Genomic DNA, 25,461 nt, shown 5'->3' with positions numbered 1-25,461 from the left:
GGCCTGTCATTAACTAACTTCCTGTTCCAACCTTAATGCACACTGGTAAGTAGTTCAATGCCAGGGTGTCAAGGGGTCAGAAGCTTGCTTTAAAAGTTCTCAGTCTCCTCTTTAACTCTCTTTACCTTTCTAGATTTAAAAAGGAAAGAAACAACTGTTCTGCAGTGGTCTTTGGTTTTCAGAATACCGAGCAGAGTTCAATTCCCACTAGTGTCATCTAGAGATGAGGGAGATTATTACAGCTAGTTAAATACTCAAGCCATAAACCAAGGACCATCCCTCATTTATCCCTAATAGTTTTCCTCCCTAGATAACAACTACCTATATCTAAGCCAGTTTAAAGAGACAGAGCATTAAACAGAATTAACTTTTTCTGTAAACTCACAGTTATCATAATGGGCTTTTATTAATCAAAGCCTTGGCTGGTTATAATATGCACAATATTAATTTTCTTGAAATACATTCTTTTTAAATAGACATTTGGTACACCTTGTGTACTTACATAAAGATGAGAATTTCTCAGTTGTATTAACTCTTGCACACATAAGTGATTCTTTCATTTTACAAACCAAACCACAATTAAATACATCTAGTAGCCATTATGCATGTTAAGAGTAGGTTAAAATAGAAACATGCACAAAAGTTAAGGGAGTCAGAGGTGGGAACTGAACCATTAACCAAGACAAACTGCATTCATTTTATAAAAACACTATATTAAATACACAAGCACACATGTGTTGCACAAAAGCCTTTATTGATATGCTCCCATTAAAATGATGCAGAGGTGGAAAAAAAAATTCATCCTGAACCTTCACATTGGCAGTTGCGCAAAAAGCACAGGGAGCAGCACAGAGTATGAAACGGCTTCTTATAGTCTGGTTTTAGAAGGTGCATTTTGGTAATGGCTCACTGGCCAAAAGGCAACACAGCCAAGGTCATGAGACAGATGGGAGAGATTATTTGGGATGGTGGTGTTTTTATAAAGTGCAAGTGGAGAAGCCTTTCCATGTTAGTATGACAATTTGATTTCTAAGTAGGACCAGCAGGAAAGCTTGGATTTATTTTAGTATTTGTGTTATTTCTGATACCCATTATTGTGAGTTTTGTTATTAAAAGTAATTAAGTACCAGTTCAAGAACACATCAGTGATCGGACAAAAACACACATAATCATCCATATTTATACACCTAAACAAATCACAATGCACTCAAAAAAAATAAAAAAAATAAAAAATAAAAGACCTACACTTTCACCAAAGGACACTGAATCACTGTAACTACTAGCTGATTTCATATCACTTCCATAAATAACCAATTCATCCCAGACAATGACAGTAAGTAATTCACCTTGTAAACAGACAGCAATAGCAAAGTCCATAGCCCAGCTGACCAGGGCCATTAGCAAGCCAAGAAGAATGAGAAAGATCCAGTCTTCCCCAACCCTGGAGATTAGAAACTTCTGACATCTTACTGTGCAAACTAGAAGACAAAGAAAGTGAGTTAAACATTAATAGGAACTATTCCAAGGCAACACTTTTACCTGTATGTGAACAAAATCAAACATTAATTACTGCATCTTTTCACTTTTCAAACATCACCCTTGTGGACATGATATTTTATATTTCTCCCCACACCTTAGTCTCTCAGTTGTCACAGATCTGCAGATGTTAATCTACACCTCTTGTTCCAGTGGTCTCCTGACACTTTGCTTATGGTCAAAAGTATAATGCACCTACCCTACCAAGAATCTCTCCCATTTACGATGTCCACACAACATCAACAATGTTAGAAGATACATCAGGTGGTAAGTCATTGGCTCTTCTATAAAGGGGCGAGCACAACTATGATATACTGAATTTAATTGTACATAAATATGTTGGATGTGATATATTGTACACTTTGTTAATTGTGTGTCTTTTGTTGAAATTGTATTTTAATTGTTATAAAGAGACATGCAAGCGAGAATTTCATTGTATAACGTACATCACGTACTGTGTATATAGGACAAGCCTGACTTGATAAGACCTGTTATATTTCACTGTTGGGGGTGTGCGTGGGTGTGTGTTACTACATCAGAAGACAGAAATCATCACAGATTTGGATGCAAATGAGAGGAAAAAAAAATCATGTGTGTTGCGACATTAAGAAGAATAAGCACACATTAGTTCATAGTGTTAAGACAGACAGAGATCCAGCAGTATCCGGAAAAAGCCTGTACACACCACCATAGTACATTCCTGCAGAGCCACATTGCCAACCTACAGGCATCTCTGCATGCTGGAAAAACAGGCTCACTGAAAAGCCCTGTGCAGAAAGCAGAAGAAGAGTAACACTTCAATGAAATCCTTAACTCAGATGGGTTAGTAAACCAGTTGGAGAACGACCCTTAACAGAGTTGGATACTGTTAGGAGTGCTGCATCTTCATCTGAAAAGGTCAATAGACAAATAAGCGGTATTTCTGCTACTAATACATTTAGTCTTGTCAGATCTCAGAAGGCTGGATCATCACCACATACACACCGAACATGTCTGACTCTTTTACTTTACTTTAGTTTTATCTTCTGGGAGTCCAATCATACAAGATGAATATCATGTATCCTGTGATGTTACTAGTTTCACAAAATTAGAGATCAAGTCTTCACATCCTGCATCTTTATCATCAAGAAGACTGTTGACCATAAATCAGCAAGTAATCATTATATCTAGGAATAGTCTTTTGTACTTTAGTTCTACCTTTCCAAAATCTGACCCTGTCTTAGTTAAGTAAAATGGAGTTTTTAAATATACAACTATGACTCTGTCATTTTGTGTACCACCAGGAGACCTTAAACACTCTCAGTATCTATAAGCCTTTAATACTAGAATTGGATCCTCTTGGATGTAAGTGTTCTACAGAAAAGGTTTATCTAAGAAACAAATGGCCAGTAAGCTTAACATCCATCATGGGTAAATTAATTGAAGCAATTATAAAGGGAAATGATAGAGGATCATAAGCCTATTAGCAAATAGCATGAGGTAAACTGTGCCTCATTAATATGCTTTTGTTGGTTCGTCATAGAATTCCAGCATATGATAAGAAAGATGCATATGATATTATTTAGCTTGAATTTCAGAAGGCCTTTCATAGTGCTCCACTAAAGGAAGCTGGCATTCAGGGCACTTTGTTTAGGTGAGAACAAAACTGTCTTAAACACTGGGAGCAAAGGGTTACGGTGAGAGGAATCTTATCAAAATTAGATGACAATGAATTTTGTGTCCCTCATGGATTAGTGGTGGGGTCATAGCTCTTTTAAATATATATTAATAATCTGGACAAGAATATAAACAAGTTGGTCAAGTTTGCAAATTATACTATACTAGGAGGAAGGGCAGATTACATAGAATCAGCTGAATCATTACAGTGGGTCCTGAACAACACACAGACTATGGCAGAAGAAATGTAACATAACCAATAGTAAAATATTACATGTAGGATGTAAAAATGTTAGATTTGAAAGCACATTGGGAGGAATGAAATTTAAAATTACATCTTATGAGAAGGACCTGGCAATCATTAGGCACTTTCCTACCACAGGAATTTATTTTTGAGGAAGCAGGGACTTTTTAGAAACTCTGGAACTTTTGCAGCATTCCTACCACAGTAACTCAGGTCATTTGTAGGCACTGGCAGGTAGTTCCTGATACTTTTCTTTAGCTCCTGCTTCAAGGTACAGTATATATTTTTCATTAACCGAGAACTATCACGGGAAGAATTGTGCCGATTGGTCTGACCATAAGCACTGGCACTATCTTACAAATCTGTTAGTACTCTGAACTTTGAAGTGTTGTTGGTGAAAATGGAGTGCTGCTCTTCTCATCATATCACTTTAGATAGCCGACTCTCTGGTGTGTCGTGTTATGCACTGCATCAAGTAATAATCTCCCTCATGAAGTCACAATCACTTCAAACCAATAAAGTTTGGATGTCTCCCATTAACTCCAGATCTTGCTGCAATTTGCACTGCATCATTCTTCATAACAACGTCCCAGGTGCACCGCGCCATACTCCTCATCATAGCAATAAGTGGGGATTACTCAGTGAACTCCCGAAAGCACCTCACTTCAAACCGCATCACTCTCTTTTGCATGTCGTGTTTTGTAATAGGTTACAGTTCCTGTTGTGAGGTGGAAACACAACTCACAAAAGAGTCCTAGGGCCTACATCATACAAGAACTCATTTGTTCCTGAAAAATAAAGTTTCTGTGGTGGAAAAATTCCTACAGTTGACTCATCATTATCGTAGTCCTGACAGCGCATAGAAGCAGTGTAAAGAGCTACTACAATGTTAGGCAACATAGCATGATGTGTAGAGTACAAGTTAAAGGAGGTTATAGTTAAACTATATAAAGTAATTCACTAATGAGGCCTCATCTGGAGTAATGTATGCAACACATAGTAGCACTATTTAAAGCCCAGAAGAAGGTAATTAGGCTGATTCTGGGATTAGAAGGTATGAGTTACGTGGAAAGACAAGAGGAGCTGAACCTTTTCAGTTTAAAGTAGTAGAGCTTAAGAGAACACATGATTAAAGTGTTTAAAATTATGAAGGGGTTTAATACAGTGTATCCTACCTGTTACTTTAAAATAAAATTATTCAACAAGAACATGGGGACACATTGGAAAGTTAAGATTACATCTGGCAGAAATGTCAGTAAATTTGTCTTCACACAAAAAAAAAACAAAACATAAAGACATGGAATAAATTACCAAGTAATGGGGCTGTAGGAAGCTTGAAATCTCAATTCAGTGTCACTAAGGATAATTTAAGTGAACATGATTAGCGATCTTGTTGGGGTGAATGATTTTCTCATCAAATAACCGGATTTGTGCAAAATTTACCACACTGGAGTCACTAGTGTTCTTGTCCAGATAATTTAACCCCACTGTCCAAAACGAAAACAGCCAAAAATATGTTGGGCAATACTAAAATAGGCAAAAAAAACAATTCCTATCCACAATGACTCAAAATAAGGCAAAGTAGTCTGACACTTGCTACAGGCAAAATAGAAAAATTGCTTTACAAAGAAAATGAAAAACCATGTAAGAACAGATGAGACCATTAAAATGTAACACTAATATATAACATAGTACTGATTATCCAAAAGGCTTTGGAAACCTTAATTTTAATTTAAAAGTCTGATTTGGGATGAGTGGCTTGAGAAACTAGAAGTATTTTATATGGTTCAGTAATGTGCAACATCATTGGATGTTACACAACTAAGGAAGCTGAATTGCACTACTCAAAAAAGTTTTTGAAGTGAAGTTCAAAAAGTACTATGTTAAATAAAGTGTTTGAGTGTTTAGTAGATTAAAAGAAAAGGTCTTGTAACAGCAGTGAAAATATACTGTAAATTTCCTTATACAGTACTTTATTTAAAAAATAAAATGATTCTGAATGTAAAAACACACTAAATATTATACATACTGACTTGCTGATGTATTGGCTACTAAGTAGTCATGATGGTAGTATATCAACAACATGTTGGCAGGTCTTCCAGTTCCACTATTATTTCATGATGGTACATCACCTACCCTATAACCAAAAGTCTGGGCAAGTCTATACTTACATCTTGGTGATTTAACTTCATTTCTATACTAGTTGAGTGGTAACAGAGCTTCTCTCACATTTCAGCATCTATAGTTTAAGAACATGTACACATTACAGAACATCCAGTTCTAAGCCTCTCCCAATTATTTTCTTCAAATAAGAACTTCCTCCCACTGCTCACCATGACTAATATGATGCTGAAAACAGGTTTTAAATGCAGTGTTCCTCCCATTCCATACCTATTACTACTACTCACTATTTCTCTAAAAAAAATATTAGGTACTGCCCCATCTCATCTAATGTGCTTAACTCTAACAGAACCAAAACACAAGAGCGATGTAATTTTTAACATGGACAAAATTCAAATACAGAAGGTAAAAGTATTACTCTCACTTTTGCACTCTGCACAGTGGAGAATAATATCGGTCATACAGTATACATATTTTTTTCCTATTTGCTCAAAAACATACATATGGATCCAATTTTAAAACAGAAAAAAGCACACACCACCTGAGACACAAACTCACTTAATCACATTGTGTACATATAAAAATCAAAGCACAAAAAGGTAAAGTTTACGTAGATATTGCAGAGATAAGATGCATATATCGGACTCCATTCATAGATCACAAAATCCAGAAATTTGTACATCAAGTAAACACATATAGCCTTACCAGCTGGAAATACAGCTTGCTTATGCAACATTCAAAGAACGCTGGCCTGTAGGACATCAAGATTGTAAACTAACCTTTCTGCATCAACTCACGTTCCAATTACTGCATGTGATTCTTGCCTTGACATCTAGTGGCTGTGCATGCAACAATAATGATCAGACATTAAGGCCCAATTTCATTGAAGTTCTTTAATTTTTCTTTTAACAAAAATTGCCATGGTTTACAACAGTCATTGTTTAAGTTTACTAAAGCAGACAACTCCCAGTCCTGTTTTCGCCTTGATTTCTCATTAGAAAGCAATTCAAGTATAATAATAATTCACAATTTTCCCAGTAGATGGAGCTCTCATTCCAAAAGTATGCACCAGCACAAAACAGTATTTAGCTGGGGTGCATCAAGGGTCCACTAGGCTAATGTAACCTCACCGTCCACATCTCATGGTAGACACAAAGCCTTCAAGTACATGCATATTAGTTGTTGACAGTCTTTACTTCACCAAAAAGGAAGCAACTGATACCACTCATATACTCACTGCTCCAGCTCACTGCCAAAGTTACCAAGTGGCAGTGCCAGATGACCATCAGCAAAACACCAGGGAGAAAAAAAAAAAAACCTGTGGGCTACAATGTATTATGCCAGTGAAAAACTTTGTGGAGGCTGAGCTGCTGCCGGTCACTGAATGTGCAGGCACTGGCGTCTTGTTATCAGGATTCCCCAGCGGCAGAAAGACATATTGCAGTGTTTAATGAGAAACGGATCCTTCAGTTTCCTGCCTTTGATAACTGGACCCATAGGGGGCCATGCCCGTGGCGTAGCTTCCTGCCCACTAGGGTGGGATCATCAGATGCATATTTATTGCAAAGGATCCAAGAAGTCGGCCTGATGCCAAACAACAGCAGCCAGCCATAGTGACCAGTCAGAAAACAAAAAGCTTTGACCAATCCCTCCCAAGTGCTGCCCACATATCAGTGACTGAAGCATGTGCAAGGAACTGTGGGAGATGCACTTTGTTGGATTGCTTATGGAAATCTCTCTGCATCGGTATCCCAATACAACTAAACAGTGCTCCAAAGGCAATGATGTGCACTACTCACTTCGACATTTGGTGCAATGGCCTTTCTCGTACTCCAGCAGCTCTGCAGACCGGCTCCGATCACGCAGAGGAGTTCTCCTAAAGCTGCTTTCCTCCCTCAAACGTGCTGCCTCTTCCTTGGCGAATTCTCCCAGCTCCTGTGTGTACCTGCCATACATCTGTGAGGAAAGAAAAGGTCAGATAAACTGGGGGAGAAAGTGTCCACTCCTATCACTGGACAACACTTTACTACCAGAAGGGACGGGGAGTAAGGATTGTTATAAAAGGCTGCTTTTAAAGAGTCAGGAACAGGAAAAGTAAATGATGGAGTTGATAAAGTATAATCTATCAGTATGGATCAGTAATCATCACATAAAGAAAAAGAAATCTGTGACCAATGCTGTAATGGTTTGCAGAGAGGTCCACTCTGAGCTGTAACCACAAGCCTCCTACTGAATACTAAGTAGCAGCAGGCTGTTGCCTAGCAACAGAATCTTACTCAGGAGCCTTTATTTTTGACAGATCTTGCAAGCAAACATACAATTCTAACCCTACTTGTCTTTTCTTCATGTGCCTACAGAGTAGAAGTGTGCAGAAAATGATGGAGGGAGAAGCAGAAACTATACATTATGATCAAGGGCACTACACATAATAAGAGTTCAGGTTCTTAAGAAGATTTAAACAGTCAAAAGTCATGAAAGCGGAAACAGAATCCTATATCTGCACTGGACAGACCAACTGACAGGACAGATACTGTACCAACAATAAACAGTAGGAGTTCAATGGAATTACCATTTAGTACAAGATACCAAACACTTCATTGACTCTGTACAGAACACATTAGGACGTGTGTCTACCAACTAATTGAAACATCGGAATTATGATTCCAGACACCTCATGAATAACCAGACATACTTGTTTACCTCTCTGATCATTTGAACTGTTAAGAATGCATATCTGATCCTAAAGAGCAGGCAATGTGGACGCGCCTTAGCACAAGGGCTGCTGGGTCTCAATGTCCCATAGGAACCAGGCTGCTTTCTCAGCATTGTCCCAGAACAGCCGACACCCGATCTGAAGGCAACATGCTTATTGTAGGAGCAGTTGTGCATACAATAGCCATAGTCTAGCCTGTGGAAACACAAAAGGCCATAGGTCTGGGAGAAATGCCAGCTTTACATCTCTGGTGGACACTGAATACACAAGAGTTCGAAGTGCAGGTTACTACTGCCCTTGTATATATATATATATATATATATTATATATATATATATATATATATAAAAAAGGCAGCCAACCAGTGTGATTTGCTCAACAACAGTAAATGTAGTAAAGGCAGTCCTTACAATTTTGAACTGTAATAGGTCAAAGAGGTGCATATGTCCACAGCTGAAAAACATGATGCAGATATGAACAAAAATTAGAACAATGAAATCTAGGAATCCCTCTGCCCTACACCATGAACACAGTTTAGTATACAACTATTTAAAACTAAATAAATGCACTTAACCTACAGAGGAAGGTCCTGGCACAGTGCATTGATCAGAGTTGCATTTATTTATTTTTAACTGCAGCATGTTCATTGTTCTATTCTGAGACGCACTGTGACCACAAGGCCACCTTACTTGCATCCTTCCTTTCTTGAACCAAGACAGTGGAAGTATGAGGTTTCTTATCAAACCTCCTGACTAATCTAAGTGCAAGAAAAGACAGAATAATATATCAGGAACATAAGGAACTAATAAGACAGTTCAGTGTGGATTAATGACCAATCAAGGGCCATAATGGCTTTCCATCCACAGTCAGGCCTAATAGATATCTAAGCTAAGCTGCTGAACTGGGGTAAGCTGGTAAAGACCTCAGGCAAATGTAAGCTTTAACTGAAAAGGTGTGCCTGGTAAAGTGTTGTGATCGCTCTCTCAGGATAACCAAGTCAAACATAAAGGTTGGCTGGAAAAGATATAAGCCTTGTTTCACAGTAAGACTTCTGCAGCAATCTGGAAAAGATAAGAGAAACTACAACAATTAAAATAAAGCAACATTTGGCGTGGAGGGCTCTGTCTGGACAATTCAGTCATACAGTGAAAAGGGACAAAAATGAAAGCTAAGATAGACTGGGGAGGATTTACAAAAACATTTCAGCCAGAATAAGGGATGAAGGCACTTCTTTAGAATCCAGTGTGTCTAGAAAATGATGAGTCTGCATGCATAGTCTGTTCAAAAGAGAGAGAAAACACATGCCTTAAAATCAGTAATATGACAAAAAAAACGAGTCATGTTGCCAAATAAGGGTGTTTCTTGGAAATTAAATGAAAAGGGGCAAGGGAATAGCAGGATAAATTTTGTAATAAGGTATTGGGAGATGGATGGAGAATGGTTTTGCTCGACTTTGATGATCAAATGCAGACAAAAGCACTACCAAAACACTTGTCAAAGTATAGAAATAAAAGCTTTTCTGTCTTCTATCTGGACACACTAGACAAAAATATCAAAAAAAAAAAAAACCTTTCAATCCCCAAAAATAAAACTCCAAAAGATGTGTCAAATGATCGTCAAGTGACTGGAAATAACCAATGTATCAAGAGCAATTAAGTAGCCGAGTCCCAGAAGATTACATATCTAGAAACGTTTTCTATAAAGGGATGTTGCTTAACAATCTGCTTACCAAAGTCACAGACCACATTACTCATGTGCACTAAATTTCTAAAAAAGTAATGATACTAAACACAGTATCGGCAGAACCTACAAAGTCAATGCTGCACTCATGCAAGTAAATAACTTTCTTTGGAAGGGACCACAACAAATGACTAAAAACAACAAATAAAAATGTCTCAATGGTGATACTATAGCACCACACCAGCAGGAATAGTACTAGTTATTATAACAAAATAAAAAACACACACATACAGGCTCATGTGGACACTTTTACCTTGTTATGGAATTAGTTTGGAAAAGTATTTGTGTCAGCTTTGAAAGTTGAAATTTGGTATGTACTATGTTACCTATCAAATGAGATGTAATCGTTTAAATGCATTGTCATGCATTTTAAAAGGAGATAAAAAGATAACGAGATTAATCACTTTTAATAGTGTCCTACACAGTTCGTCAGTTCAGGAATCCATCCAGTTCACATGTAGTTGGCTCTATGTCGCAGATTAAGAATGGGGACCTCAGACGAATCTATAATTCTCTGTAAAAGACTTAGGAGATGTTGGAAGATTGGCAGTGCTAACAGTTGCAACAACAAAACTTTGAGGCAAGATTCAAATGAAGTGCCTATTTGTCCTGTCTACATTGCCGATGGCACGAGTTGCTCAATTTATTAATACCAAAATAAAATTTAGAGAGCTTATCCCAAGTTATGGAACTCCAGTACCTCAGGGTGTTGTTTACGAGAGACGCAATTGTGAGATAGACCAATGAAATGCTGCTGTGGTACATGTTTTGCAAATGTTACACCATACAAAGTTGGGGAAGAGGGAGTTTAATCCTCGGACAAAGATTTTGTCTTACTGGTTACTCTACAACCCAATTCTCATCTATGGTTATGCGCTCTAGGTAGTCACTGAAAAAAAAAAAAGGAGAGCAAGAGCATATAGGTGGCTAAAATGAGGCCCCTGTATTGGGTTGCTTAGCTCCATATTCCTAATAAGGCTAGTAGCTCAACAAATTTTGGGGGTGGGGGCCTGTTTGTTCTAAGCAGAACTTCTGCTTCTCTAAATCAGGAGGAATTAAGGTAGTTGGGACATGTAGTTAAAATACTCCCATAAAAAGTGTGTCACATATTGTCCACTGCAAGGACCCAGGACATGCCAGAGGTATTATGTTTGTTGACTGAACTGGAAATGTCTAGAAATTCCTCTGGAGGAGAAAAGGTACTGAGGCCAGGGTAATTTCATCTGTCCAGATTACCATGCTGCCACAGTGACACCCACCAGGATAAACAGAGTAAAAGTGAAGTGATGTTAAAAGACCAGCAGGTTGTTTCCTGGGCAATTCACATTAAAACTAGCCAAAAGACTTTGTTAAATGTCCAAAAGTGGACACAAAGTTCTTTGATTAGAGCAATTACCAGCAATATCTTGTAAGAACTCCGTTTCTCCAACCTGTAGGGGGCACTCTATCCTTTTCAAGGTGAAAGCCATTTCCTTGGACTTGGAGGTGCTGATCTTCATGCCATCCGCAACAGTAGGTGTAAGGTCACAGCCTAATTGAGCCAACAGGCCCACATCATCAAAAAAAAATTTTGTCCACGCTGGGACAAAATCTGCATTGTTCCCCCAAAAACAGAGGCTCAACCAACAGCCGAGCCCTCCTTTCCAGAACCCTGGCAAAGGGCTTCCCAGCGAGGCAGGGGAGTATCATTCACCTAAAGCTGAAACACACCCACACCAGCTGGTCACCTTTCAGCAGAGGAGTTGGGATCGTGTTCATAAATTAAGGGAATCAGAGATCAACAGGTGGAGCGGAGCAGTTTCTGTAGTCATGAACACATTATACCAGTCAGTAGAAGTTAAACAGGAGTGGAGTCGAAAAGCAAAGCCCTCCATTTACCAGTTGAACTATGTTCCTACCTACACCTATGGTTATAAGTTTTGGGTAGTGACTAAAAGAAATAGATCTTGGATACAAGGTCCAGAAATGAATTTCCTTCACAGCCTCAGAGATATGGTGAGAAGCATAGACGTTCAGAAAGAACTCAGAGTAGAGCTGCTGATCCTCCGCATCAAAAAGAGCGAGGTAGTTAAAGCATCTGACAAAGACACCTCCTAGACACAACCCTGGGGAGGTGTTTTGGGTAGGTTGAACTGGCAGCACACCTCGGGGCTAACCTGGGGCACGCTGGAGGAGTTATATCTCTCAGCTGGCCAAGGAATGCCTCAGCATCCCCCTGGAGAAGTTGGACCTGGTGGTGGGGACAAATGATGTCTAGGCATAATTGCTTAGACTGCTGCCCCCACAACTTGCATCAGAATAAGCGTCAGATAAGGGATGGATGGATCTTGTAAGAAAAAATTATGTTTATATATATGAACCCTGCATAAAACATCACAAGAAGCATTCCAAATTTAATAGACACTCAACTCCTGTGAAAAAAAACAACAATAATGTCAACAAAATTGGAAATTGCACCAATCCCACTGTTGGGGGAAAATGGTCTTCCCCATATAGACAGGGAGTTTTCATAAATGCAAATTACAACAAAGACACTACCATCCTAATTACTGAGAAAACAGGGGCATTCGACAACACAGAAAGACCTACACCTATCTGAAATAAAAGGGAAACCCAGTCCCATCAAAGCAATAAGACTCACAATTCCAACAAAAAGAATAGGTCACTAATTCAGGGAAAGACAAAAAAAAAAAAAAACAATGAAATCGGTGAAGCCTACCTACTCCTGAGCATCCTACTTATCCATAACAGAAGCATAATCATTTATTTGAGAAGTTTTGGCTTCAATAGCCTCAGAAGTCTTGTTCCTAGGCTACAAAGACTACCAAGTCCCCAACACTGCAATGTACTGAGAAGAAATGGAAACTGAGAAAGGTTATTGAAAAAGGTCACTATTCCCATAAAATTGTAAGACAAATGCCTAAAAAAACTTTTTCTGTATAAGAATTCAACACAGCATCTCTCTGGAGTACACTATTCTAAATTAATGGGTCTTTATCCTGGATGTAGATGTTGAAATTGACTTGGCAAGTAGATAATTCTAAAGTTTGTAGATAAATGCTCCAACTCCCAAAAAACTTTCTTTATGATTGGATGAATAAATTTGCTTCCATCTTAAGACTGCAGAGAGCTCAAGAGTATAGGCATTAGTATACTTTGTTACGTACAAGGTGATGAAACCCCTTACAGCTTATTATATAGCATGAAACTGGTGTTAGTTTGCAAGATCAAGGTGATAATGCTTTCAATTCTAGACCAACAGGAAATCTTAATACTCCAATGGACTACTAATTTTATCACTGCAACAGGTTCTTAAGACAGTTCAGTGAAAATCCCTGTTCTATTGCTAGCATAGCCTTTTTAAAAAACATCTTCTCAGAGCAGTAAATCACTTGGATGCGGGGGGCGGGGGGGTTTGAGTATGCAATGACTTGCAGAGATGCATTTTGCAGCACATCTCTCTTAGTTTATTTTTGACAGTTTGCCACCAAAACAGATTTTTTTGTATCTGTATTTAACTTATCATATGTTGAAGCCAGCAACTCTCTTTTCTCTTGTGTCTTCAGGTTGGCCTATATACCTTTAACTGTCCCTCTTTCATTAATGCAACTGTCGTAAAGGAAGCCTACACAATGGAATCCACTTTGGATAGATTCTAGAAGACATTTTGATCATTCTCAATGTATACCATGGCATGGAAAGTTAAAAGTAAATAAGGAACACACAGATGAATGTTAAATGTGATGTGATTCACCATTTTTTTTCAGGAGTGCTAGGTACACAGATTTTATTTTATTTAAACCGTGATTACATTTCAGCCATTGAATTAAACTGTCATTGTAGCAGCTCGTTCTTTTAAACTGCACCTCTCTTATACGGACACTTATGTTTTTACTATTTGTGCCTTTCCTTGGAGTAGCGATTGTCTGGTTAGTTCCTAAGGTACCACTGTGACTGCATGTTTTTGTTCCAGCCAAGTTCACTAATTAAGGGGTCAGGATTGTGTTTAATTAATTTAGATTGTTTTTAAGCTCTTTATTAGTGTGCTACTATGATATTTACATTTCAAACAAATTGTTTTTTTGTCCACATGTTTAAGAAAATCATGTTTTCTTTATAATTCGCCTTTTAATGGTGTTTTTTTTCTCAGTTAAATGTAAAAGTAGTGCAACAACTCCAAATGCTATATGAAAGGAAATGTTACTCATTCCATTTTCGGAACCCATCCATCTTCTAACTTATTTAGAAGCAAGCAGCCTATCCTAATAGAAACAAAATGTCTTTGTATGCTTATATGTATTTTTAAGTAAACAAACAATTCACTACACAAAATATACCTTGTATTTGTAATGAAAAAAAATATTGTGAATGAATTACAAAGGACAAAATAAACACATTGTCACAAAGACTTACACCAAACTAAAAAGTCAAATGTCAATGTCAAAAAGTCAAAGCAATTTTTGCATTGAAATTAATATTTTTTATTTTCAATTAATTTAATCAATCCACTTTTCTAACCAAACTCTTCTGTTTCCAAGTGTATTAGATACAAGGCAAGAACCTACCCTAGACTGGATTCGTTCACATTCCAGGGCAAGATTACTCATATACCGATACTCACTCAGATATTTTACAGTTTTTTGGCTTTTCCATTACCAGCTGGATTTAGTTTAATATATTAATTTTTACTTACGGTAATTATACAAGGGCAACCAGTTGTATAACTATACAATATGTGTAAATGTAGGAAATACTTTAATTTTGTCAATGGAACTATGGAAATTTAAGTATAAGTAAAAATCTGAGATCAGGAATGATTCTCAAGAGTTAAAAATGCTAAAAATATAAAAATCTCAAGTAATTATAAGCTGCAGGCAAAACAATAGTAATGACTTTAAAGGTTTAATTAACTTTTAGCAAATCATCTATTTTCTAAACATATTTCATTCTTGAATAGGGTTGAAGAGAATTGAAGAAGTACATGTGTGCTGAAACCAACTTTGAACATGGCAATTGTCCTGTGTAAGGCAAACTAAAAGATACTGTACATTTTCAATGCTGCATTTTTTTTTAGTTTTTATCATGTCAGTAACATATTTTTGTTTGGGTTTCATGAGGAAACTCACCTGTTATCTTAAATTTTGAGCATATACAATTACAAACATGGCAAATTACATTTTGACTAGTAATACATTAATTACCAATATCTAAAAATTGCATTACTGCTTTATTAATTATTATTTCTACAAACAATTCGTCTGATGATACAAAAATAATAAATGTTGCTCACATTGATATCCGTCAAATTAATTTTACAGAAACACTAGCTAAAGTATGCTTGGACTAGAAATTATTAGCCTAATAGTCCTTCAGACTAACAAAAATTACACTAAAAATTAGTCTATGTTAGAATGAAATTTTCAAAATTAATTCTAAACTTAACTTGAAGTCATCATACAGATTTAAGAGCAGTAGCCACTGAGTAACAAAGCTAGTGGCAGCTTTATGACTTGACTACAGACTCAAAATATATCCATTTTAACAGCCTGTGAGTAAACCTTTGCAATAGTCACATTATGACGCAAATGTGGTAGACAAATTTTCCTTATTTTCCCCAAACAGTAATAAATCTAACTAAAAAAAATGGAACAGAAACTGTATATTTGAAATAAGTTTACATTATTTATGTTCATTTATATATCTTATTCAAAAAATGCATAGCAATGATTACTATGAAGGGACAGGAAAAAGTACATAGCAAAAATAATCTATTAATGTTACTACTTAAGGGTGTTATAAACATGACAGTGAAGTTTTCCAAAAATCTGAATGGCAGTGAATCTAAATGAATGGTGGTTGATTTAAATTTTAGAAATAAGTAGTAGAAGTCTGTTATTAGGTTAAAACCACCTAGGTCTTACATAGAAGGAGTGAAGACTTAAGTAGACTACAATCTCGGGCCAATAACTTTGTAGAGGTTCAGAATTCAATGTACAGAGAACAAAGACAGCACTACAAGCCTAAAGGGTATTGAAGTGTTAAGATCAGAGAATCCTAAGCGATGAATTCTTCAAGCACTCTCAAAAACAAATCCAGTAAAACTAAAATTTTTAGTACTCACACTAATCACCAGATTAGGTCAAATAAATTAGCTCTACTAGTACTTGCAATTTCTAAAGTTTGTTTTGATGTGTATTTAACCAAATGACTGCGACATCTTAAGAGTTTTGTACTATACTGTAGGAGCAAACTTCCACAGGGCAATAATAAAGCTTAGTTATACTGTATATTTCCTATCCATCGAGAGACAGCACAGTGGTCTGTAGGAGTCCCAAATGGGTGACAAATTTCTGAAAGTGCTGGCCAAGTAGAAAAGAATAAGCACCAGAGCTGGCAAAACCGATCGTCTTCTGTTGAATTTCCAAGTGGGCAGAAGCCTTACAAAGCACTGCTTTCTTTGTATTTCTCCCTTTGCTTTGACTTACCACTCAGTGGGCAGACTCATTGCAGTAAACTGCAAACCGTGAGGCCCAGGGAGAGTTCCTCAGTGGCAGTCTTACAATGCCACACGAAAGCTGATTAGGTTGTGGGCACATTCTCACAGTAAAGCTGGCATTGCAGCCAAACAGAAACAGATTTTTCCACCCACCCATCTCCATCTCTGGTATCCGCCCCCAAACTCTTGCAATTCAGACTGCCTGAGCTTAGCAGGCATGGTGTTTATAGAAACAGTGCCTTGAAACCAGAGATAAATAACAACATTAAACACTCAAGGTGCTCAAAACTGCTGAACACAATCTCCGGCCATTTGACCACAAACACACTCTATACATCAACTGCACTTTACCAGTTAGTCCAGGCCTAGCAAGACAGCTAGAAAGAAACTGCAATACCTTGTGTTGGAGATGATTTGTTAAACTGAGACATGAAGTTTCAATATCAGTTTGTCTGCCTAAAATCTCTATTGAGTACCTCTCTCCTAGTCTTCCTATTAGGCGATTTTACTTTATTATCTAAATCAATCAATTATATCTTTTTTTTGTGGTAGTTTGTTACCAAGCTGCATCTAAAAGAAAGGCAAAAGTTGCTAGAGTAATATCACATGCTTGATGGATGCTTCATTGTGTCCTCTCACCCTGAGCATATTTTAAATTAAAGTTGCTTTGTACCTGGAACCAGATTTGCTGGCACATTTCACTTTTTTAATAGAATTTGCTGCCAAGCCTAAGTTTATGTTCAAAAGTGTTTTAACAAGGCTAGCTCAGAAGGAACCAGGTCCATTTTAGCCAAGATAATCACAGTCAAGGTTATCTTCTCATTTCCCTGGAATTCCCAATTTGTTAACACGACCCGAGAAAAGCAGTAGCCAGAAGATGGAACTGCCCTGCCTCATCCAGCTCTTTATTCCCATCACATCATGATATCATGCCAAGTTGTACATGTGAAAGAAGTAGAAACCTCATTTGCTACTGTTGTACAAGATAGCGCAGTATGAAAAAATGACAAGCCATCCAAACTAAACACAACACCTCACCTTTGGCTGAAATTTCCAATGCTTTACCACATTATCTTAAAGCCAAGGAGTTTCATTTAGCCTATTTCACAGTATTAGGTTTACCTTCAAAAATATTACATTTCACTTTCTTGTGTGTATATTCTTTTACATTGAAAAAAGTTCATTTTTCATACCTTGTATTCAACTATTACACAAGTACAGTCGACCCTTGATATACGACTGGCCTGACATGCGAACAACTTGATTTACAACCAAAATTTTTGTTTTGATTTACGACCAACATCTTGCGTTATGACCCAAATGCGTTCACGTGTATCCGCTTGTGCGATTGTAAACAAACAGCCGAGAGTGTTCGTAAGCGTCAGTCGGAGCCCAGATACATGTGTTTGTGGATGTAATTTCGGTCAGTGAAGTGATTTATCTATATATATAATTCACTAAGACCATGGCAAGCAAGGCGCATAATTGCTAAGGAAGGAAGAGAAGGTAACGAAGGTAAAGAAAGCGATTGTTAAGGGATGTTAGCTAGCGGGCTGGCGCGGCACATGATGATGTCATCAGGCTGAGTCAGCACCGGCTTGCTTTGGAATGTATTAATACAGCAGTTCATAACACGACCAGCTTTGAACTGAGTGCTCGACTACTGTCATTATTAACTTGAGAAACAGCAAACACGATCGAAACGAAGAATGAAATTGTGCGGAAATATGAGAGTGGTATTCGTGTGACCGATCTTGCTAATATGTACAGCATGTCAAAATCCACCATCTCGACAATTTTACAAAGAAAAGATTTGCATAAGGAGGCTCCTTCTAAACAATAACCACCTTCTGTTTCATTCTCCTCCTCCTCCCTTCCTGCAGCCCAAAGATGTCAAATTAAATGGTGAGTACAGTATGAAATTGTTGTTTCTGGTAAGCTAGGCACTTTTTAATAACTTTTTGGTTAGTACATTAGAACAATTATTGGTGTTTTGGTAAATTATGCACATTATACAACCCTTTTTTTATTATGAAAAAGTAAAGTAAGTGTTGCGGTGGGAGGTTCGGAGCGCATTATGGGTTTATTTCTTATGGGAAAAATAGTCTTGACTTACAACCAACTTGACTTACAACTAGCCCTCGCGAACGAATTGAGTTTGTAAGTTAAGGGTCCACTGTATAATCATTATGTGGATCTGACAACACTCCATCAACTTCTCCCTTTCAATCAGTTCCACATGTTTCACAGTTTCTACAAACTAGAGGCACTATATAAACAGCAGATAGCAACCGTGCTATCACTGTTGTTCTAAATTCAAACACCATTTTGACAGTTTGCCTTATACAATGTAGCTGATCACCTGTGATCATCTAGTCCTCTTTAATTGTACAACTTCATCCCTTATTCAGATTGTCGGTTGTGCATGATTATTTCCACTTGAATTCAAGTTGAGCCAAATCAAACCAAACACGAAAAAACTTTGTATATAGGGCAATAAAACTCATTTGGGACTACTGAACCTGGACGATTAATAACCAGAAACTTCAACATTTAATATTTCTATTAGTTACCATACATGAGTGCATTCTGTAACAGGAGCTCCAGAGACCACAGTTTAATGTCTGTGGAGTATTCTCCATGTTATACAGTTTTCCTTCCACATCCAAAAAGTTTGTGTTAGATTAAATTGTCAGTTCTAACTTTACCCAGTGCATGAGCATGCCCTACAATGGGCTGACACCTTACTGAAACAGCACTGGCTCACGGAAACCCTGACCTGGGAAAATAGGTCAAAAAATTGAGAGATTCTTCTGTTAGTGCACAGTTCCTGCACTTAGCCTAAATACAAATTCTAGCTATCTTACAGATTTTTCTCTTTTTAAATTAATGCCATAATTTTAAGCAATTCTGCTTCATAATCTTCTTCTTAATTGTCTTAATTGTCTTCTTAAAACTGCTTCTTAATTAAATGGCTAATTGGTCAAGGGCATTGTCACACAAGGGTAGAAAACAGAGTTAAAATTACAGCATGCTGACCATTTGTGTGGAGTTTACATGTCTTTGTGTGTTATTTTTCTGGGTACAGTTCCTTGTACATTTCAGGGATGTGCATTTTTGTTCACGGATGACTGCTTATGTGAATGTCCAAGTGTGCCTTCTAAAAGACAGATATCTAATTTAGACTGGTTCCTGCTCAGAGTCCAAAGTTGACAGAAAAGGCTCTGGGTTTCCTTGGCCTTTTAATAGTAACAGGGAATTTACAAAGTGGATGGATGTATATTTTTCTGTGGAAGCAGAACACAAGTTAAGAAAATCTACATGTGCTCAATGTATGACATAAAACTTAATAGATATGCAAAAATAAGTTTTTATCAAGGAATATTTTAAATGTAGAAAATCTATTATTAAGGGAACCTTATCTGCATCCTTAGAAGGCAATCTCTGCCAGGAAACTGCATACACAGAGGCGGGACTACCTGGACCATAATGTGTAGGCAATGGAAAACTGATGTTACTATACAAGTAGGTCTCCTTTGCTCAAAATTGAAAAACTACTTTTCAGCATGCATTTTCATATTTCACCTATTCCATTCCAGGATCGCCGGTAAGAGAGTGAATATTTACAAGGGTTACAAGGCAGATCCCCAAACTGAACAAGACACTATGGCATCCTTACACTGGGTCAGTTCTGAATTATCAATCAGTCTAACACAAACTTCTTGGTAGGTATGTCCAAATTGCCTGAGGAAATCCACACAAAACATGGAGAGTATGCACAAAATTCGTACAAACAGCAAATGGGCAAGGACTTGGAAACCCCCACAAGCTTTAATGTAGCAGTGCTAACCATACTACTATGGTTCCATAAAATAACTGACAGAAGCTAGAAAACACTTGAGATTTAATCTGGTAACCTATATTGTAGTGCTTCAATAGTCTGCTGCACCAGATAAAACTTAAATTCAAATTAATTTTCATTTGTTTGATTGATTCACAGGTGTTCAGATGTCTCCAGCTACTTAAGTAGACTAGTATACAGGACACTGAACAAATGCTAGGCATTTACAATCCTGCTGAGCAGACATGATTAAATTTTAAGGCTGTGTGCCTCGAATGTTAATTTGACAGTTTTGACTTCTGTATTTTTCAAAGCTTTTCCCCCAATTTACCAAAGCATCTTCATGACTGCTATTGCATTACTCATTTTTTTCAGTCCTGAGCAAATACTGTCTTATATACAAGTGAAAGGGTACTTGCCTGCCCCCTCTTTATTTATAAAGGGCAATTATTTGAGTCTGGAATAATGTAGTACACCATTCATTTTGGACAAGGTCAATGCATAATTTCACTTATTTAGTCAGCTATATTCTGGGTTTGCCTGTATTTGACAGTTTCATTTTTTTTTCCTTTTTTTAATATTACAGGTTCTGGCAATTCGTTTATCTTCTAAATTCACTTTATTTTTATTCAGCATTGTGGAAAGGTCTACAGCATAAGACACAAGCCAGGAGGTCACAACATAATGTGCACTAGTCCATCATAGGTACCCACTGTTTTAGCCAAAGTTCAAAAATTTAATATCAGTTCCTATGCTAAACACAGGAAGATTTCAGAACAAACATTAACTAAAACTCATATATCAATTTGTGAAAATGTATCAGCTTTACACAGGTGTGACTGGGAAGCTAAAACGTTCAAAATACCAGAGTTAACAAAGTACCCTTACAAAAAATATGTCTTAAAATTTGAGGAAAAAAAAAAAAAAGGGTTCTGTTTGACCATTTCTATACATACTGTATATGCAGTACCTGGGCAACAAATATGTGTTTTTTTTTTTTACTTAAGCAAATAACCTTCGCTAATCTAGAATATATTTTTGAGGTAAATTCACACTTTTAAAAACATCCAACTAATGATTCAATTTTCTTTCTCTCCCTGGCCTCCATTGTTTTATGATTATGTTTCCCCTTTACTCTCTCTCTCAACCAATCAGGTTTTCTTTGAAGCCTTTACTATTCATGAGTAACTTTGATTCTTTTTAAGCTCTGCTTTACTCTCCCTTGTATAGAAGATGGCTCATTTTTGTGAAATCCTGTCTTTTTTTGATCAGGCCCAATTTTACTTATTCTGTTTCAGCTATTCTTTTCATGGCATCACGTGCCCCAATAATAAAAAGGTTTTAGGGGGGATCCTTTATGTGCAGTGCCTCCATATTTTATATTTGGTTCTTTCTTTTAACAAGGTTCATGACTACTTTTTAAACAAGATGTAGGCACTCATTTTGAGGCCCTGCCTAACTCAGCACTTTTCTCTGACACAACGTTTTGTTTGGCCTCACAACTCTCTTTTTAAGAGAGCACCTCTTTAATTAGAACTAAGACTGTTCTCTGTGACTAGTGATAATATTAAGGAAACAAATAAAACAAAACATAGCACAAACATAGACCTATACTCAGAGTCACATCTAGTTCCTCTTTTATGGCCCACTTTATGAGATCACTGTGGACTCTGTTTACAAGTAACCAACCCAATTTTTAGTTAAAATCTCCTGCTTGAAAGTTGACACAACCCCTTATTTTACTTTAAGAGAGTCTTCTTTATAAAGGGGACTATATACATTTCATTTATGTATCTATATTTTTTAATGAGAGCCCATCAGTCTCTCATTTTATTAGGAACTAACTCCACTCTTTCAATCACTCAATCTACAATACTGAAATGACTCTTGTATTGTTTTTGAAAACAAGGAAGGAAGAGAAAGGTAAAAGTCTCAAACCAAATGTTGCCCGCTGTAAAAAAAAAAGGAAAAGATTTAATCTATTTACCCTCAGATTTGCTAATGTTTAAAACAGGTTGACACAACTAACTAAACAAATGTATGATCTTTAAGGAATTCAGTGTCTGTAAGAAAATGAAGGCGTTCAACATGATGCATGGCATGCTCAACCAACGTCAACTAAGGAAACTAACTGACTTTCTGAACCTGTGAAAAATAAATCAATTCTACTAAGGGGTAGGTGTCATTTAAGAAAAAATGTTGCAACAGGACTCTTTTCAAGTTATCAATGCAGTCATCTGTTCAGCAGCACAGTAAATCAGGACAGAAGCCAAATCAGAAAGTAAAAAATATGAAATATGCTGGCTTGTAGTTCTGATCTGCTAAACTACAGACACAGGAGTCATTTTATGATATAATATGTCATCTCTTAGATACCCAGTTTTGGAAGTGAACTTGTACTGCTTCAAAAACTAGACATTAGAAGGTGGTTGTGGAAAGGTTGCTTAAGATGCACTCCACACACTGACGAATTAAATTATAATTTTTGTCATCAAACCCCCGCCAACCCCCTCCGTTAATGTATGTCACACCTACGAAAACAGTAAAAGCAGAAAAGAGCTGGTCACTGCAGAACATCCCGCTGGGCCAGCGGCATCAGACAGGCAAACATCTTTAGAATAGTATTTGTGCTTGCACCACATAAGGAGGATGATGGAGTTTAGAAACAAGCATGCGTGGGGCAGTAGAAACTGAACACAGATCACCATGTTTAGCTGAACAACACAGATTTAAAGAAGAGTCTTAGGAACACCATACAGTTCTCAAGTTAGTTTTCTAATTTTGTTATTAGTTTCAGGGTTGCAGGGAACGGAGCCAGTGCTTGTCCCAGAATCAATGAGCATCAAGCCTAGAAAAGCAAATGAAAAAGAATGGTCTTCTTCCAGACTGACTTTGATGAAAAATGACTGCAGTCTCACAGGGCCTGGTGCTGGGGGAAGCTGGCACTTGACTTGCTAGCGTAAGACTGAGAACAAAGCTTCCTTATAGTTCAGACAGAGAGAGAGACAGAAAGAAGAAAGGCTTAGGCAGAAGACCAGTGGCCAGAACACACTAAATATTTCAATAGCCAAGTACTGTTCTGCTATTTTTTATTTTTAAAAAATATACATTTATTGCTTAGTAACAGGTTGACCAAAGCAAGCTGCGTTGCTTTTTCAAATTGGAATTGTGATTTTTGCCTTGTGATTATTAATTCAAGTATCTGCACTTTTACATATGACCTTTTTTTTGGCAACACTGCATCCACTTTTTCAAGCCTACATTTGAAACAGGCCATCAATTTGAGGAATAAATCACTTCCTTACAGTTTCAGGAGACAGTCACAAAGAGAGTATTAGGCATTATTCCAGTCTACCAGTCCATACTCATCACTGTTGTTCTTCTTTTGCTCAGGGGAAAACTTTGGACATTTGTAAAAACAGCACAAGCTACAGGAAGCAAAGTATCAGAAATGCTTACTGCCTGCCAAAACAATGCATAGCTCTCAGTAAACTTCTATTGCATCTGTAACACAACATGGGGCCTAAAACACTAAGATTCCTCAAATCTAAGCAGATCTTCAACACACAACAGGGCACTCTGACAAAAAATGAAAAACAGTTGCATAACTAATCTAGCACAGAAATATTAGGATCCACCTTGAGCAAAATACAAAACATAACATAGCATAGTTTAGGACAAACTAAAACTGACACCATAATCACCCCAATCCTGTGGTAGCCCAGTCCCACCTAGACTTGTCCCTCCATCCATTATCCAACCCGCTATATCCTAAATACAGGGTCACGGGGGTCTGCTGGATCCAATCCCAGCCAACCGCAGGGCAGACACACCCACACCCAGCACATACAAGGGACAATTTAGGATCGCCAATGCACCTACCCTGCATGCCTTTGGACTGTGGGAGGAAACCGGAGTACCCGGAGGAAGTATGCAAACTCCACGCAGGGAGGACCCAGGAAGCGAACCCAGGTATCCTTACTGCCAGGCAGCAGCGCTACCACTGCGCCACCATGCCACCCGATGGTACTTGCTGGATTTGTTAAAGTATGTGATAGATAGAAGTCTGACAAACTGTCCTAGAGATCTGGTTGTACCAACTGGAAGAAGCCAAGAAAGTGCTGCAACCAGATGGCATATTATTAATTCTTATTTATTTACAGAGTTTCACATTATTACAAACCTCTACTACAGACAGTAGATCAGGATGAAGAAAGGCAACTATTCAAAGATATTTACATGTTTAAAATGCTTCAGCATATTTATCGTTATTCAATGTTGGTCTGTTGAATTATGTCACTGGACCATATACTGTATTGTCATTCCATTGTTTTAACATTTATGCACAGATGGTCTTAACAATAAATGCTTTATGTAGTATAAAGAATGACAATAAACTGGAAATACAGAAACACAGATGGTCTGCAAATCTCAAACCATGTACCCACTTAATCTCTTACTTAGACATCAGAGCCTATACTGTCACTCTCTGTACAAGCAGTAGCTCAGTGCTTAAAAACCTTGGCAGACAGGCGTGTTACTGGAATAATCAGCTTCTTAGGACCCCAAGTCTATGACATCACCCTCAGGGCAACTGGCCCTTCACACTCAGAAGTTGTAAATTAATAATCACACCTGATACTGCACAGCAAACTTGTTTATCAGGAGACCTTATCTGCTTATTCATTCTTTTGAGAACAACTACAGAGAATGTGGGAGTGCACACATACAAAAGTGGACCCGGTCGATATTGCAGTAAAAGAATTCCAATGGCCATGACCCTGTCACAGTTATAAAACCAAGAAATTTGATCACAGGCAGAGAGGAGTGTGCAGTCACACATGAGGTTCCAGCCGACAATAGATGTTCCCGAAATTATCTGCATCATCTTTTCTCAGTAACCTTCAGAACCAGTAAATAGGAGCTACTGTAACCTTCCCTTCCTCCACAGCAAGGCAGAATTCTTAGGATCTCATTTTCATTACCTAATGGCCCGGCACCACAACAAGGCTTGACTCTTGCCTAGCCACTTCCATAATACTACTGAAATTATTATATCATACTCTCACCAGGAAATCTGTAATACTGCCTTACCTATATTACATTCAACATAT

General features: G+C 37.5%; 1 protein-coding gene across 5 annotated transcripts in view; it reads right to left on the bottom strand.

Annotated features, from left to right (window-relative positions):
- clcn2c (chloride channel 2c) overlaps window positions 1–25,461 on the bottom strand; it is a 96,567-nt gene that overhangs the window by 52,315 nt on the left and 18,791 nt on the right. For all 5 annotated transcript variants that reach the window (XM_039765178.1, XM_039765160.1, XM_039765185.1 and 2 more), the window contains exons 2-3: window positions 7,357–7,513; window positions 1,347–1,478 (exon numbers count right to left, since the gene is read on the bottom strand). In XM_039765178.1, coding sequence (XP_039621112.1) covers window positions 1,347–1,478; window positions 7,357–7,513 — 289 coding nt within the window. The remainder of the gene's footprint in view (window positions 1–1,346; window positions 1,479–7,356; window positions 7,514–25,461) is intronic.

The sequence above is a fragment of the Polypterus senegalus genome, chromosome 1 (genome assembly GCF_016835505.1).
Source record: "Polypterus senegalus isolate Bchr_013 chromosome 1, ASM1683550v1, whole genome shotgun sequence".
Taxonomy (NCBI): Eukaryota; Metazoa; Chordata; class Cladistia; order Polypteriformes; family Polypteridae; genus Polypterus; species Polypterus senegalus.
Note: the sequence above shows the minus strand (reverse complement) of the source record. Positions and strands in the feature narration are given on the sequence as shown.